The 16,084-nt window shown below is 44.9% G+C and overlaps 1 protein-coding gene across 1 annotated transcript in view; it reads right to left on the minus strand.

The window, feature by feature from the left end:
* CIB4 (calcium and integrin binding family member 4) overlaps nucleotides 1–16,084 on the minus strand; it is a 50,436-nt gene that overhangs the window by 1,254 nt on the left and 33,098 nt on the right. The window contains exons 4-6 of the mRNA XM_061156217.1: nucleotides 7,908–8,049; nucleotides 1,091–1,200; nucleotides 148–236 (exon numbers count right to left, since the gene is read on the minus strand). Coding sequence (XP_061012200.1) covers nucleotides 148–236; nucleotides 1,091–1,200; nucleotides 7,908–8,049 — 341 coding nt within the window. The remainder of the gene's footprint in view (nucleotides 1–147; nucleotides 237–1,090; nucleotides 1,201–7,907; nucleotides 8,050–16,084) is intronic.

Consider the following 16,084-nt stretch of genomic DNA (forward strand, 5'->3'; position numbering starts at 1 on the left):
TTCTGAAAGAATCTGAAAGTGCCCTGGAAACTCAAGACCTCATTGGGAAGACTGAGGTGCTCTGCTGGCCCAAGGGGAGACTGGGGGCGGGGAGCTTCCTGTCTCCCCAACTAGGTTGGGCATCCCCCCAATTCCAGAACACCTTACTTCATGAAATCTGGAGATTTGGCCATCGCATGTTCAAACTCTGAGAAAGACAGCATATTGTCGTTGTCCAGATCTGACTCATTCAGGACCTGGACAGGGGCGCAGAAGGAGCCAGAATGCAGGGAATCAGAAAGTGAGATGGGGGTGCAGGGGTGGGGAGCAGGGACCACATGCTGAGTGATACCACAAGCCAGGCTCTCTGCCCGGTGCTTAGCATCCCTAGAGTCCCCTGGAGGCAGGTTCTCCGCTCCCTGCCGGCTCCCCCCGCCCCCCGCCATCCTGCCCCCAACAAGGACACAGAGGTGCAGAGATGAGGTTATGTGTACTGCTGTCTGGGACCTTGTGGGCTGATCTCATCATGGGCAAGAGTCCTCATGGTGTCTCCAGCACAAACTTGGCAGTGAGAACGGTGTGGGGGTGATGGGCAGGGTGACGACCCCCACCCGCTCCTGTCGCCCAGTCACAGGTGGGGGTCCGCTCTGCAAGGTGCACAGTCAGGGTGGGAGGCAGCCAGGAGCCCTCATGGTTTTATCTTTGCTCCCAGTTCCCATCCAGACCAAAGAGTTCTCGTGGTCTTAGGACAGATGGGCCCAGGGCTGTCTTCATGTCCTTTGAACCGTCACATGAGGACATCTGGGCATTGTGTGGTGCTGGTATAGTGTGGGGAAGGGGACGTTGTGATGTGTCCATCTGAGGCTGAGCTGCTGTTGGCCCACCTGCCTGCAGCGGCTACAGTGTTGGTGGGAGGGCCCCTTGGATGGGGGGCTTGGGCTACTGCTCTGGGGACCCAGGAAGGGAGTCATGATCCTGGAGGGAGGACAGAAAATTGGGGGTAGTTGTTTCTAGCAAGTATGCATCCCCCAGAGCCCCTCATCCCCTGCCATCAAGAGGCTTCCGGTGATGGCCGGACCCACCCTTCCGCCCCACAGCCCTGGGCACACACATGGCTGGTGAGGTCGGTCAGCAGGTCCTCTGACATGTCATCGCTGTTGAGCAGCCGGAGGATGATCCTCTGCAAGTCCTCCTCGTCAATGAAGCCATTCTCGTTAAAATCTGCCAAGAGGAGGTGGGGCCTCAGGGGGAGGGAGTCCTGGGGCCAGGGCATCGGCTGAAAACTGCAGGCTCCCACCAGCCTCTTTTGAGGCCCCGAGGAGCCCAACTCTGCCAGGTGGGCCTAGAATCTGAGACTCAGGGGGACCTGGGCAGGCCTGAGGGTGGGGAGTTGCAGCAGCAGAAGGCAGGTTCGATTCTAGATCTCGTGATGACAGTTGAATATGAAACACACAAACCTTAGGAACTGTGTAATATCCCACATTGAAGAATGACAGCTAGAGCTAACTTGGGCCCAGAGTGGAGGAATGAGTTTGCTGGTGTCACGGGGACCCTTCGGGGGTGGAGCCAAGACCTTGGTCTCTGTTTTCCAAGGAAGGGTGTGGACATAAAGGTCCAGTTGAGCACCTCACTCCTTAGGCAGGTGGCTCTCCCCTGGCTGAATGTTAATCAGCCACGGGGACTGGACGCTAAAGCCAATGATGTTCATCTAAGCGCTCCCCACATGGCTCCGCTGCGACACACCACGGGCAATGGATCAGAGCCAGCAGGGGAGAGGCAGAGGGGCTTGGGAGGGGCCAGCGTCAGAACCGGAGGGAGTGGGGCCCCGCAGTGACCTTGCGCTGCTGGCGAGAAGCCCTGCAGCCTCTCCTGAGACCCTTCCCCCTGCCCCCTGCAGTGTTTCCAGGTATCCTGCTGGCCCAGCTCCCATATGCAGAGACTGCGGCAAAGCGACATGGCTTTGATCCCAAGCCATCTGAAAACAGAATAATTTGCTGAAGTAAAGTGTGGTCCTGGACAGTTCCCTTCCTTTGGGGGTGCTAGGGCAGAACAGCCTGGGAAAGGTCTAGGGGCTGGGAGCTCTGGGCTACCGGCCAGCCCATGTGGCCTCAGAAGTCTCATGACCCGCGTTCTTGGCCACTTTGCGGGGGGACTCTTCTTGCTATTTCCCAGCAAGGAGGGAAAGGAGAGAGCTGGTGGGCTCAGTTTTCAGGTGTCCCTCAAACTCTCTGACCATCATTATCCCATTCTGTCATGTTACTCCTTGCAATTTACAAAGTACTTTCACAAAATTAGCTCATTTGAGTGAGTGAGGTAAGGCAGGCCTTCACCACTATTCCCACGGGAACTGAGGTTGCCTCCCTCACCACTCCCAGCCACTAGCATCCCCATGTCAGAAGCTGGGAAGGCCTGGGAAGATCAGCCACTGGTGCTCTGGCACCTGTCTGAGGGTAATTCACAGCTGGTGGGAGCCGTGCTGACCCGAGCAGAAAAGCAGTGCTGGGATGCTGGTCTCTGACAGGTAGAAAGTCTCCCCAGAGACACTGAGAGAAGAGGATGGATCAGGTGGAGGTCAGGACGGTCCCTCAGAGCAGAGACTGGAGGCCAGGAGGTATGTCCTGGGTAGGTGTGGCTGGCTGGCTGGATTTGACCAACAGCCATTCACCCTTTCCTTCTTCCTAACAGAATTGCAATTCATGTTTATGTCCAGCTTAAAATACACAGCCTTCCAGTCCCCCTTGGGGCTATGTGTGACTATGTAACAGTTCTGGCCAATGACTTTATAGCCAAAGTTTGCTGGGTGGTGCTTCCAAGAAAGTTTGTTAAAGAAGAGTAGATGTCATCTGTGTGCTTCAGTGTCCATTTTGTCTTTATCCCCTCTCCCATCTCTTTTTCTCCCTGACTGGGATGACGAGATACCTGTAGGCACAGAATACATCTTGTGACTCTGAGAACGGCAGTCCCATTAAAGATGGGAGATTAGGAGGCTTGAAGGAGCCCGGGCCCTTGGTTGCCTCCTGGAGCCATTACCTCAGCTCTGGACGGCCTGAATCCAGGATTTCTTTTTTTTCAAACAAGGATGCTCTTACAAGTAACTGAATGCAGTCCTGATATAGTAGGTCAGAGCAGTAGTAACTCTTCAGCACTTTTTTTTTCCTGCTGCACTTTAGAATCCATCAGGGAGCTTTCAAAAAGCGTACCAACCAGGGCATACCCAACACCATCACATCAAGTCTCTGCAACTGGGGCCCAAGCAACCGTAGGTCTTGAAAACTCCCTAGGTAATTCCAATGTCGTCCATGCTGTAGTCCATGGGATCACAGAGAGTTGGACACGACTCAGCAACTGAACAACAGCGATTCCAGTATTGGCCACGTTGGAAAATCAGTGGGTTAGAGCCATGCTTCTGAAACTTTCAGGTGCAGAGGAACCATCTGGGAGTCTTGTTCAAAGGTAGATTCTGATTCAGTAAGTGGAGACTGAGGCCTGAGATTCTACATTTCGAGCAAGCTCTCTGCCAATGCTGCTGCTGCTGGTATCTAGGCCACAATTGGTGTAATGAGGGGTTAGAACATTGAGTTAGGTCTTCAGACTGGCTAAGGATGATCTCTGAGGCTATCACATCATCATCCTCTCTTCTCTTTTCTTTCTCCTTTTCTTTCCCTTCTTTTTAGTCCTCCTCTTCTTCCTTCATTCCTACCACTACCACCTCAATTTATAGAGCAGCCGTCATGGGCCAGGCACCAGGCTCAGAGATTCACACGTCCTATCTTCAATTCTGCTGACAGCTCTGTAAGGTAGCAAATCTTCTGAGCCCGAAGAGAATTCAGATTTGCCTGAGTCTAGTTGATGAAGCCTTGGAGTTTACGAGTCCCTAGGCATCTATTTGCACCACTGATTTGCATGAAGGCTCTGTGCTTTTTGCTTTTGCACTGGAGCTCAAAAAGGAAGGAAACTGTTTGAGGGGGCCCTGGAGGGGGGTAGAGGGGAGAAGATACAAGGACTGTGTAGGGGACTGGAGTGTCTCCTTCTTGATGTGACCTGAGGACCCTGCGTGACCTCTCAGGAGGGAGGACCTTCTCCCCATTCTTGAGCTGAAGATATTTGAGCTCCCCTGTCTTGAGGGAACTTATCTAGTTCCCTGAAGGTTTGGTGGTTTTGTTTGTTTAGCTCTAGAAACAATGGAAAGACAGGTGAGACAGATATCTTTTGGAACATCTGCCCAGCCTACACTACCATCTCTGGGCAGCATCTCAACTCCCAGTGGTTGGCCTCAGAAGCCACATTTGTTTATGTGACTCTGCTTCTTCTTTGCTGTGGATGACTGGACAAGCTTGGTCACCTAACCCAAGGGCAGCTGGATCTCTGGTTTCGTGGAGCCAATAAGCATCTCCTGAGAAAATGGAAATGAGAGACAGAGATGCTTGTGGCCCATCAATCAGAGTGAAGCCCATAGGTCATGTGAAGGCTGGGGTAGTCAACTTTGGTCCATAGGCACAGAGGCATAAAAATTAGATCTGCAGAAAGAGAAGGTGCACAGAGAGAAGCAGAGACAAGAGACTAGGCAGCCACAGAGAGAAAAGGAGAAAGGAGCTACCTGGTTTCCTGACCACTTTCCAGCTGCATTTGAGGCCCTCGGGAAGCCTGCTTAACTTCTGCCATGGACTCCACACCGCTTAAGGTGGACAAACTCTAGTGCCTTCCTTCCCTCATGATCTGCTCTTCTTGGCGTTCATGCTTTTGTCTAATTGACACACCCATCTAGTGTGTGGGGGGACTTACATCTAAGCAGCAGGATTTGGCAACAGATGAGATGTCTATAATAGAATATGTTATATTGCTAGCAGTCTGGCCCAAGAGGCTCCCTAGCTGTCTTGGAAGAAGCAACTGGCCACGTTGGGAGGCCCATGTACTAGGAGCATAGATCACCCTCTGGAAACTGAGGGCAGTGTGCAGGCGGTAGCCAACAAAAGGCCAGGGCTCTAAGTTCCGTGTTGTTCAGTTGCTCAGACATGTCCATGAATTCTGCCAACAACTGGAGTGAACTTGTAAGTGGGTTCCTCCCCTGTCAATCATTCTTCAGGTGAGATTACAGCCCAGCCAAAACCTTGATTGCAATCTTGTGAAACCCTAAGTTGAGGACCCGACCAAGCTGTGCCCAGACTCCTCACCCACAGAAACTGTGAGATTATAAGTATGTTTCATCTAAAGCCATTAAGTTTGTGGTAACTTATTACACGGCAGTGGAAAACTAATACACTGCTGCTCTTCCTCAGTTGCCTTTTACCCAGGTAACTTCCTGTTACTTGCACGGGTAAGACAACAGTACCTAGTCTGGGTCAGCATTTTCCACCCAAAAGAGCTGGCCCATCCAGAAGAGTACTAACAGGGGACAGGAGAGGCTACAGATAGCACTGCAAGTGCTCTGTGGTGGAAGGAAGGCCCGACAGAAGTATCACAGCTTGTGAGCGAGAATTCTGTGGATAGCTTGGAAATCCCTGGGGACTCCCAGGAATACTTGGGGTAAGGAAGGAGGAATAATACTGAATGGACTACTAAACCAACTGAATTTGGGTCTGTGATTTCATTTGTACTTACCCCGCTTGAAGTTCACTATAAATTTGTGTCTCACACCAAATTTAGGACATTTGGGGCCTAAATTTCTTCAGATATCTTTTCTGCCCTGTTTATTCTCTCCTCTCCTTCTGAGATGTCAGTTGGATATTTGTTAGACCTTCCTATGGTCCTACATGTCCTTCAGGATCTGTTTCTTTTTTCTCATTATATTTTTCCTCTCTGTTCTTCAGATTAGATTATATTCTATTGATCAGTCTTCAGGTTTACTGACTCTTTCATCTTGATTCTCCTGCTAAGTTCAACTGGTGAATTTTTATTTCAGATATTTTATTTTTGAGTTCTGTATTTTCCATTTGATCCTTATAGTTTCTATTTTTCTACTGAGAATTTCTATCTTTTCATTCATTAGGAGCCCATTTTCTTTTACATCATTTGAAGGTACTTATCAGCTAATCCCAACATCTGGCTCATATCAGAGTCAGTCCTCATCCTTGGGAATGCATCATTTTTTTGTTTAAAAAATACTAAGATATTGAATAATTTTATCTTAGACATTATAAATGTTTTATGTAGAAACTGTGGATTCTGTTATATTCTTCCAAAGAGTGATGAATTTTCTATTCTAGTGGGCAACTGATTAGACTTCAGCTGCAATCCCTATCACTCAGGGACCTTGTTAACAAAACCCACTGAAATGTTGTGAAGTGATTGGCCTCCAACTAATAAAAAAATAAAAATAAAAAACAACAACAACAACAAAAAATTAAAATGCAATGGCAGCTCAACTCTCCATTCAGTTCTTTCATTCTTACCTGAGCTGCTTTAAGTTCACCCTGGTATATATGGTTTATAGGTCAGAATGAGATTTGGCTCCTTCTGGCTTTCTTTCATGGACTCTCCCTTCTTTTCACTTTTGAGGGGAAAGGTGTCCTAAACTCTCTGATTTTTCAAGTCAGAGTCAGAAAGAGATCAGGGTTTCTACCAGTCCTGTATGATGCCACTTACTGAAGCTCACCTTCAGGCTGGAAAAGTACAAAACTAAAAGTTGGGGGAGGTGGGTGGAGAGCCATTCATACCATTTCCTTTCTTCAGGGGTTAAGTCTATGCTTTCCGTAGCCATGCAGTGCCATGAGGTAGCTGATTTTTCCATTTTGTTTAGAGTTTATAGCTGCTTTCCACAGAAGCGACAGTATGATAGGAGCTTACTCAGCTTTTCTCTGTAGGGAAACTTTTGATTTCATATGCGTTTACTGGATACTAAGCCTGAAGACATATCAAATACAAAAATATCATTAAGCCCCTTTCACATGAGAGATGAGACACTGAGAGTTCATAGGTCCCTCTGGATTAAATCCCCTTCACTCCATTCTATCCAAGTCCACTTGGCTAAGGCAGGAATTAGATGGTGTCCGCCATGTGGGGAGTGGGTTGGGGGAGCTGGTAGAAAAGGAAGACAGGAGAGATGACGAACTATACAAGCCTGAATGTTCGACTCCTTTGGCCCCAGAGGTTGTCAAGATGAGTTTGAAGCCTTGCACGTGATCTGTTTGAAGGCTTTGTTTCTTTCCTTTTGGTTCCTTTTGAGAATTTCCAGGGCCCCAGATATGTTAGGGGTTCATGAGGCTTAAGAGCAGAACTTTAGCAGAGCTTTGTGGCTCCCTGACAAGATCAGAGGCATAAAGTGTCATGGGACCTCAGAGATGATCTCTCTCAACTTGCTCATTTTTAAGATGAGGAAACCGAGGCTGTAAAAAGTAAACCATTTTGCCCAAGATTTCTCAGCTATTTGGTGGCTAAGATAGTTCCAGTGTTTAAATCTCTTAACTTTTATAGAACAAGCATAACCGCTTCATGCCCATATATAGTATATGCCCATATATATATATATATATATATATATATATATAGCTCCTCTCTTTCTCTTTCTGGCCTGCCCATGCAGGTTGGTTGGTTGGTTGGTATTCTTTTTTTGTGTGCTTATTAATTTGTATGTAAAATTTGGAAAATACCCCCCATAATATTAAAAATGGGATAAATGTTGTTCCTGATTCACTCTCCATGTTTAACTACTATTAACCTGTTAACCTATTAACTATATGGAATATCAGCACCAGTGACTCCATTTGCCTCTCTCTGGTGACATGGAAGGGAATTCATCAATCCATTAGAGCTGGACTTCTCAACCATTAAAAAAAAGAGAGAGAGAGATCTACAGTACTTGAGAAGTATAATACCCCTCATACTCAACTAATCCCCAATGAACAGCATCAGACCAATGCATTGATGCTGATGGATTCCAGAAGTGGTACTCTATGGCCCTTGTCCTACCACTCAATCCCCACAGCACCCACCATAGATGCGGAAGGCGTACTCTATCTTCAGGCTGGGGCAGGCCTGCTCGCTGAACACAGATGCCATGCCCAGCACATCCTCAAAGGAGAACACGTTGTTGTGGGAGAACACTCTGCAGATTCGGTCTCTGAAAGGGTTGACCTATAGGTGGGCAGGAGGAGAAAGAGGCAGGAGGCTTGTCAGTGTCAGGTTCATGCCTCCCAGGGCCTCATTAATCTATTAGAAGCACAGTGTCCTGGGTTTGGGAAGAAAGCAAGAGCAACAACCTAAATACTGGAGTAGATGTTAGGTCAATGAGCCAGGATCATGGACATGATGGAGGGTACCTAGGATGAAGGACCACACTTAACATCACTCTCCCCACTGTTGTCTTCTGTTGTCTTCTCCTGCAGGTACTTTCCAAAGGCTCACTTTTTGGTTGTTATTCTTTTTTTTATGTTTATTAATTTGTATGTAAAATTTGGAAAATACCGCCCATAATATTAAAAATGGGATAAATGTTGTTCCTGATTCACTCTCCATGTTTAACTACTATTAACCTATTGATGTAGAAGTCAGACTGACCCAGGTTTCAGTCCTGGCTTCACTGTTTACTAGTGACCATTTTACATAATCTCCAGAGCCTAAGATTTCTCATCCACAAGATCGGGTGGGATAATACTACTTAATAGACCTACTTAATAGGTCTGTTGTGAGGATTAAACAGGACAGGTTTAAAGTTGCGTGTGCGTGTGTGCTCAGTTGCTTCAGTCATGTCCAACTCTTTGCAGCTTTATGGACTGTAGCCTTCCAGGCTCCTCTGTCCATGGGATTCTTCAGGCAAGAATACTGGAGTGGGTTGCCATGCCCTCCTCCAGAGGATCTTCCTAACCCAGGGATTGAACTCATGTCTCTTACATCTCCTGCATTGGCATTAGGTTCTTTACCACTAGCCCCACCTGGAAAACCCTAAAGTTGCACAATATATAACACTCGACAGATGGTAGCTCTAAGTTGGTATACAACTGCTACAAGATATTATAATTTGCACAGCAGTTTTCATTTTTAAACCAACTAGTTCTCAAATTTGAGTCCCAAACGAGGAAGCGTCATGTGATTTTAGAATCCCTGATTTCTCTAAACTGGGCCTGGCCAGGGTCATTCATGAGAGGGTTCTTCTGAGCTGGCACCACAAGGTTCTAAGCCATTTCTCAACCAGCTGAGTGGCAGCTCATGAAGGCCACCTTGCTGTTCTCTCTCCAGCGCCCAGGAATGGACAGGTGGGATGCGCTGTGGGGATGGGCAGATTTAAGGAGAATTAGAGGCACAGAACAATCTTGGAAATATTTAAAAGTAACATATTCATCTTTGGCATTCTCCTCCTCCTGCTCTCTGTGTCCCTTATCCATCCCCACCTAGTGGGACTCCTTGGCCCACAATTGCTCAGAAATCCAGCCTCTGTCTCCTCTAACCTCACACTATTGCTGGTAGGCCATATCAGATCCCAGCTTTGCTTCTGGTGTCCCAGACTGACCGTTGATCACTCCCTTCTCATCAACCAAAATTCCATTTTCTTAGATGCATCTCAGCTAAGAAAGCTATTTGATTCTGCAAATTCACACAGCAGTTTCTCCATCTTCCAAAGTTTTAATTAGCGGAAACAAAACTTTAGTTGATTTTTCTAGTCCCCTTTGACTGACAAGGTATCTCTTCAAGGCTCTAGGCTTCTTGCAAAAGGAGTAATTCCAGAGCACACACACCCTATCAGCTCCCTCATTGGAACCCAGCCCCAGCCTCAGCCTCTCTGGGCCCATGACCTTGTCTATTACTTCTTGGAACTGGCCTAGCTTCAGCCAGTGCTTTGCTCTCTGGTTTTAATGTCTCCACTTTGGAGACATTTGTCATGAACATTTCTGTTTTGTTTCTTTTGAACTCAGCTACAATATGAAAATCTATGGTTTAATTCTATTTGGTGTATGCACTTGAGATGGGAGAGAGGAGGACATTCTGAGTCATCTGCCGTGACTGTGTAGATCTCTAGCCTTAATGAGCATACTGGTTATCTGAGGTCCTTCTTGAACACATGAATTGTAACTCCTGCCCTCAGAGATCCTGTTTTAGAAGATCTGAGGTACAACCCAGCATAATGGATTGAATTGCATCTCCTCCAAATTTTATATGTTGAGATTCTAACTCCGAATAGCTCAGAATGTGACCTTATTTGGAAATAGGGCCATTGCAGACATGGTTAGTTAAGGGCATATTAGGTCTAGGGTGGGCCTCAGACCTAACATGAATGTTGTTTTTATAAAATGGGAAATCTGGACACAGAGACAGTCAGGGAGAACATCACATAAAGATGAAGGCCGAGATCTGGGTGACACAGGCACGAGTCAAGGAATGCCAAATATTGCCAGAAAACTTCTGGAAGCTAGGAGAGAGGGGTGGAAAAGATTCTTCCTCCCCACTCTCAAAAGCAACCAACCTTGCATACACCTTGATCCTCAGGCTTCCAGCCTCCAGATAGTGAGACAACACATTTCTGTCTAATCTCCATAGTTGTGATACTTTGTGATGGCAGCCTTAGTAAACCAATACACTGAGAGATCTGCATTGTAAATAAGATTTTCAATTGACAGGATTAATCATATATATATATATATATATATATATATATATATACTTAAATTTGTTTCAGGAGTGGCCAGAGTCCAGGTGAATCTGGGCTGTGCTGCTAGGTCTTCCAAACTAGCTCCTGTTTCCTCTGTCCATTCACCTCCATGCTCCCTAGAAAGCTTGGTTTGCCTGCCTCAAATGGATCCTGATAAGAGCCATCTAGTGTGATATATTCCAGGTCACATGCACGTAGCTAAGTGGCTTTACAGATTACTTTGCCAAATTGTAACTAAATTAACTCTCACAAATGGATAGGTGGCTTAACAAGATTCCTGCAAGGAAACCACAATTGAAGATAATGCTTACAATGCAGATGCAAGTGAACAAGAAAATGTCAGGTCAGATACCTCTCGTACTTAAAATGGGAATTCTTCTCTATGAGGTAGAAACAATGAGAATCCAATCAGATGTAATGGGAGGTCCCATCTCCAGTTCTGTTCTCCTGCACTCAGATCAATAAGCCCACTGCCTAAGCATCTGTCCAACCATGGGATGAGATACCAACCCTTCCCTGGGGGTTATCCCTATTACTTGGCTTTACTGGGAGTCATGGGGATTGTTGTTGTTCAGTCGCTCAGTCGTGTCCAACTCTCTGAGACCCCATGAGCTGCAGTACGCCAGGCTTCCCTGTCCTTCACCATCTCCTGGAGCTTGCTCAGACTCAAGTCTATTGAGTCGGTGATGCCATCCAGTCATCTCTGTTGTCCTCTTCTCCTGCCTTCAATCTTTTCTAGCATCAGAATCTTTTCTAATGAGTCAGCTCTTTGCATGAGGTGGCCAAAGTATTGGAGCTTCAGCTTCAGCATCAGTCCTTCCAATGAATATTCAGGGTTGATTTCCTTTAGGATTGACTGGTTGGATCTCCTTGTAGTCCAAGGGACTCTCAAGAGTCTTTGCAGCATCGATTCTTCGACACTCAGCCTTCTTTATGGTCCAATTCTCACACCCATATATGACTACTGGAAAAACCATAGCTTTGACTAGATGGACCTTTGTTGACAAAGTAATGTCTATGCTTTTTAATATGCTGTCTAGGTTTGTCATAGCTTTTCTTCCAAGGAACAAGCGTCTTCTAATTTCATGGTTGCAATCACCATCTGCAGTGATTTTGGAATCCAAGAAATAAAGTCTGTCACTGTTTCCACTGTTTCCCCATCTATTTGCCATGAAGTGATGGGACTGGATGCCATGATCTTAGCTTTTTGAATGTTGAGTTTTAAGCCAGCTTTTTCACCCTCCTCTTTCACCTTCATCAAGAGGCTCTTTAGTTTCTCTTTGCTTTCTGCTATAAGGGTGATGTCATCTGCATATCTGATGTTATTGACATTTCCCCCAACAATCTTGATTTCACATGTGCTTCATCCAGCTCAGCATTTCACATGATGTGCTCTGCATATAAGTTAAGTAAACAGGGTGACCAGTGAACCAGTTCATTGTTACATGTCTGGTTCTGTTGCTTCTTGACCTGCTTACAGGTTTCTCAGGAGGCAAGTAAGGTGGTCTGGTATTCCCATCTCTTTTAGAATTTTCCACAGCTTGTTGTGATCCACACAAAGGCTTTAGCATAGTCAATGAAGCAGAAGTAGGTGTTTTTTCCTGGAATTACTGGGAGTGATGGGGGAGGAAGAATAATTGCCAGGAAGTCAATTCATTCCCCTTTAAACCCGTATCACATGACTATTATCCACCTACACACCCACCCCCCACACACACCATCTCGTAGAGATGGCTGTTGGTGTGGTACCTGCTGGTAGCAAGAACAGTACATGAACACAACATGATGACCACAGATTCTATTGGAAGATGCAGAGGCAATCTTGCTGAAGGTGTACAGAAATATGCATTAGAACAAATTTCACAAAATGTATTAAATAGTTGAAGAAAATGTGGCTGTTTCTAATATGTGTTCCTAGATTCTGTTTCAATAATGAAGCACATGAGGAACCACATTTTTGTGAGCCACTAAAGGGAAGAGGCAATGTGTACTGAACAGTACATTACTTCCTTAATAAAGACATCATTTATGAGAAAATTTGTCTGAGTGCAATCACTGATAGAGTGGCTGCTTCCTGATGAAAATGGATTCTGGGTAGGGGTGCAAGGATGATGATACATGTGAAACTACTCCCTGCAGAATTTCCTTCAGGCTACTGTAGTCAAGAGCTCAAATTCAGATATATACAAGTGCTGTGGGATGCATTGGTGTGATCAGTTTTTTTTTAATATAGTAAAACTTATAAGATGATTTATAATCAGAAGGAAAATGACTATGAAAATCTTTTGAACCACCCAGAGGCTTGTTGGTTATCTTCTGGCAGTGCACTTAAAATAGTCATCAGAGCTAAAGAGGATGTATTCTTGTACAAAAAGACAAGTGTTTGAAATTTGCTGAGCTTTTTCTGAGGACAAGTGGCTGTTGGCAGTTTGCTACCTCGGAGATATCCACCAAAATATGAACTCAAATTCTTCTGACTCTTCAAGGTAAAGGTGACTCATTATAACAATGAGTGAGAAAGTGATTGATTTTCCAAAGAAACTCATGCTTTGAAGAGAATGTTTTGAAAATGAGATTTTTGTTGTTGACAACCTGTGATCTCCTGTGGTCACCTATAAAGGTGCTTCTATCTGCATATCTGAGAATATTAGAGACATATTTTTCTAATCTGTTTGAAAGTGGTCCAAGTGAGTGGATTTTCAGTCCGTTTGTTAAAAATCTAACAAGTGGATACGCAATATGCAATGCTTTCCAGGTAGCTTATAAGAGCCACTGACTGACGTAACGGAAGATGGGCATCAACTAGCTTAATTTCAATCAAAAGCCTTTAATTGGTGGTTGGGGTTGAAAATGAGTACCATAATTTAATGTAGCCAGTGATACATCCTTTTCTTTGGATCAACTACTTCAGCCATTAAAAACAAACCCAGCTGGACCAGACTCCTAAATGGCTCTCTGTCTCAAAGGGTTAAAACAAGATTCCGAAGAGAAATAAAACATATTCGATTGCTTCCCTGACACTGTTACTAATTATAAGCAAACAATAAAATTGTGAAAGGAGGAAATTTTGTTATATAAAATAAAGGAGAATTTATTTTAAAATATTTTATGTAGGGAATTCCCTGGTGGTCCAGAGGTTAAGATTCTACCTCCAATGCCCAGGGTTTGGGTTCAGTCCCTGGTTGGAACACAGAACCCAGAGCAGCGTGGTGCAGACAAAATATATATATATATTTCACATATTTAACTTTTAATTTTGCATGTTTATTTCATAACATTTAGTACTGTCGTAAAGGTATAAAGTTTGTAAGTGAATATATGCCTATTATGGGTGCATACTCCTTATTATTTTATTGCAGAGGGTGCATGATCAAAAATGTCCGGAGATCTCTGATCTAGACTAACTCCCTCATATCACAAATGTGGAAATGAGGCCCTGAAGGGGAAGCGGGGAATGGGGAGAGCGACTTTCCCAAGGTCGTTCAGCCAATGAGCCCAGCCTAGGACCTGGATCTTCTGAGTTTGCCTGGTACTGTTCCTGCTGTGGTGGCCTGTGCCACATAACTATCAAACAGAATGGTGGTGATGAGGCCAACAGTTTGTTTTTTTTTTTTACAAGAAGTGCAAAAATGGAGATGAGATTGGAGTAAAAAAAGTGGCTCCCAGCCTCTGAGAGCTCTAAGACAATAGGAGCAAACGCTACAGAAAAGAGAATCCCTGGGGGTTCGAAGGAGGCAGTAACGGGCCATCAAGCTGGGGAATGGTGGAAGAACCAGAGCAAGGAGCAGAGCAGGTGCTGGTCTCAGGGCTAGATCTAGGTCACCAGAGCTGTGTCCAGGCCCTGGAAGCTGGGAACTGGTATAGCTCTAAACTGGTATAGTTCTCTGTGAGGTCCAGGGGCTCCTGCCAAGAGAGTGTCCTGAGCCTGTCTATGGTCCAGAAGGGCAGCTTCCCTCCCCTCAGGTTCCCTTCTGCATCACTCTCCAAAGGGAGTTTCCACGACACAGACGGCCCATGACAAGGTGTCCTTGGCACACATGCACCTCCCTGCAGAGGGTTGCTGACAGTGCTGCAGGGAGACTTCTACGGGCCCAGGGGAAGCTGCCTCCGTGCCTCTCTCATCTCTCCACCCTGAGCCAAGGGCCAACTCAGCCAGAGTCCTCAGGTCTGGTCCAGCCCAGCCACCAGCAGACAAAAGAACAGCTGGGAAAACACAGGAGAGGGAGCATGGCTCATTAATGAGCGCAGTTCCAGTTTACTGTATTCCTGATTTTTGTTGCTCTTACTTTAACAATCTGAAATCTGAACTAATAAAATTTGGGACCAATCCAGAGAGTTATTGTCTGCGTAAAATTTCACACTCATTTAGCAGTCTTCAATCCTCCAGGGGAAGAAGATGACAATTGACAAAGTAATGCTTCCATTTCAAGAATAACATATACCCTAGTGTGAAGGTGTTCTGAACAAGGGAATATAAACATGTCAGTGTAGAAATTTATACAGGTAACGGTAGTGCAGTCTCTATCCAGGCATGACAAAACTAAAGAAGGTGAAAATAAACTCCAAACGCTGAGGATTTTTTTGGAAACAGAAAGTACAGTTTGTAAATAAAAAGATTTCAGTCCCTGCCAAAAAACTAAGTTTTTTTTTTTTTTTTTAATAAAAGCTCTTCTCAAAGCTATTGAACAAGAGATTTGATTTGAAGATGAAAGTCAGAGGGAAAATATTTGGACTTAGCTTAAAAATATCTCCTCACCATTCCTCCAGCTAGCACATAGTCAAGAAGAGCTTTTTACAGTTGCTGGAAAAAATTCACACAAAAATACACTAGTGACTCAATATTGACATCATTGATGCAGTTTGATTCTTAAGATCTCATTTTTTTAAAAAAAAAAGATCAAACAGCATTACTTCATTTGATATTTTCATTGTTAATTAATCTTTCTTAATTTTTACTGTTTTTTTAATAATACTTTAGTTTTTTGCTCATTTGTCTGCTGCCAGCTCTTTTAAAAATGATAAATCATTTTTCAAATGATATGTTCATTTGAAATGTTCATATGTCCATAAGTCAAATGTTCATATTTTTAAATTTTTAAACAGATGTAAAGCATCTGGCAAGGAGAAGGGTGGATGGAGGTGTCTGTACCAGAAGCCAGCCCCTCCTAGACCCTGAGTGGCCCTTAGGTTACTGGGGCAGACTCTCACTGAGAGAACCACTGCCTGAAAGATGGCTCATAGCTGTGCCAGACTAGGTGAGCAGACCCTGTGTCCTGGGAGAAGGGTGTAACAAAATCTTTTGTATTTTAGAGCCTTTAGAAACTTCTCTTGGATTTACCATGCTTTTTGCTTGGAAGGCTCAATTTTATTAAGATGTTGATTCTCCTCAAATTTCCTGCAAAATTAATGAGGTTCTAAAGTCTTCCAGTTGATGTGTTTGTGGAAATTGACAAGCTGATTCTAAACTTTATATGGAAATACAAAGGGTCAAGAACAGCCAAGACAATCCTAAGGAAGAGAAACAAG

This window comes from Dama dama, chromosome 11, assembly GCF_033118175.1.
Source record: "Dama dama isolate Ldn47 chromosome 11, ASM3311817v1, whole genome shotgun sequence".
In the NCBI taxonomy this organism is placed as follows: Eukaryota; Metazoa; Chordata; class Mammalia; order Artiodactyla; family Cervidae; genus Dama; species Dama dama.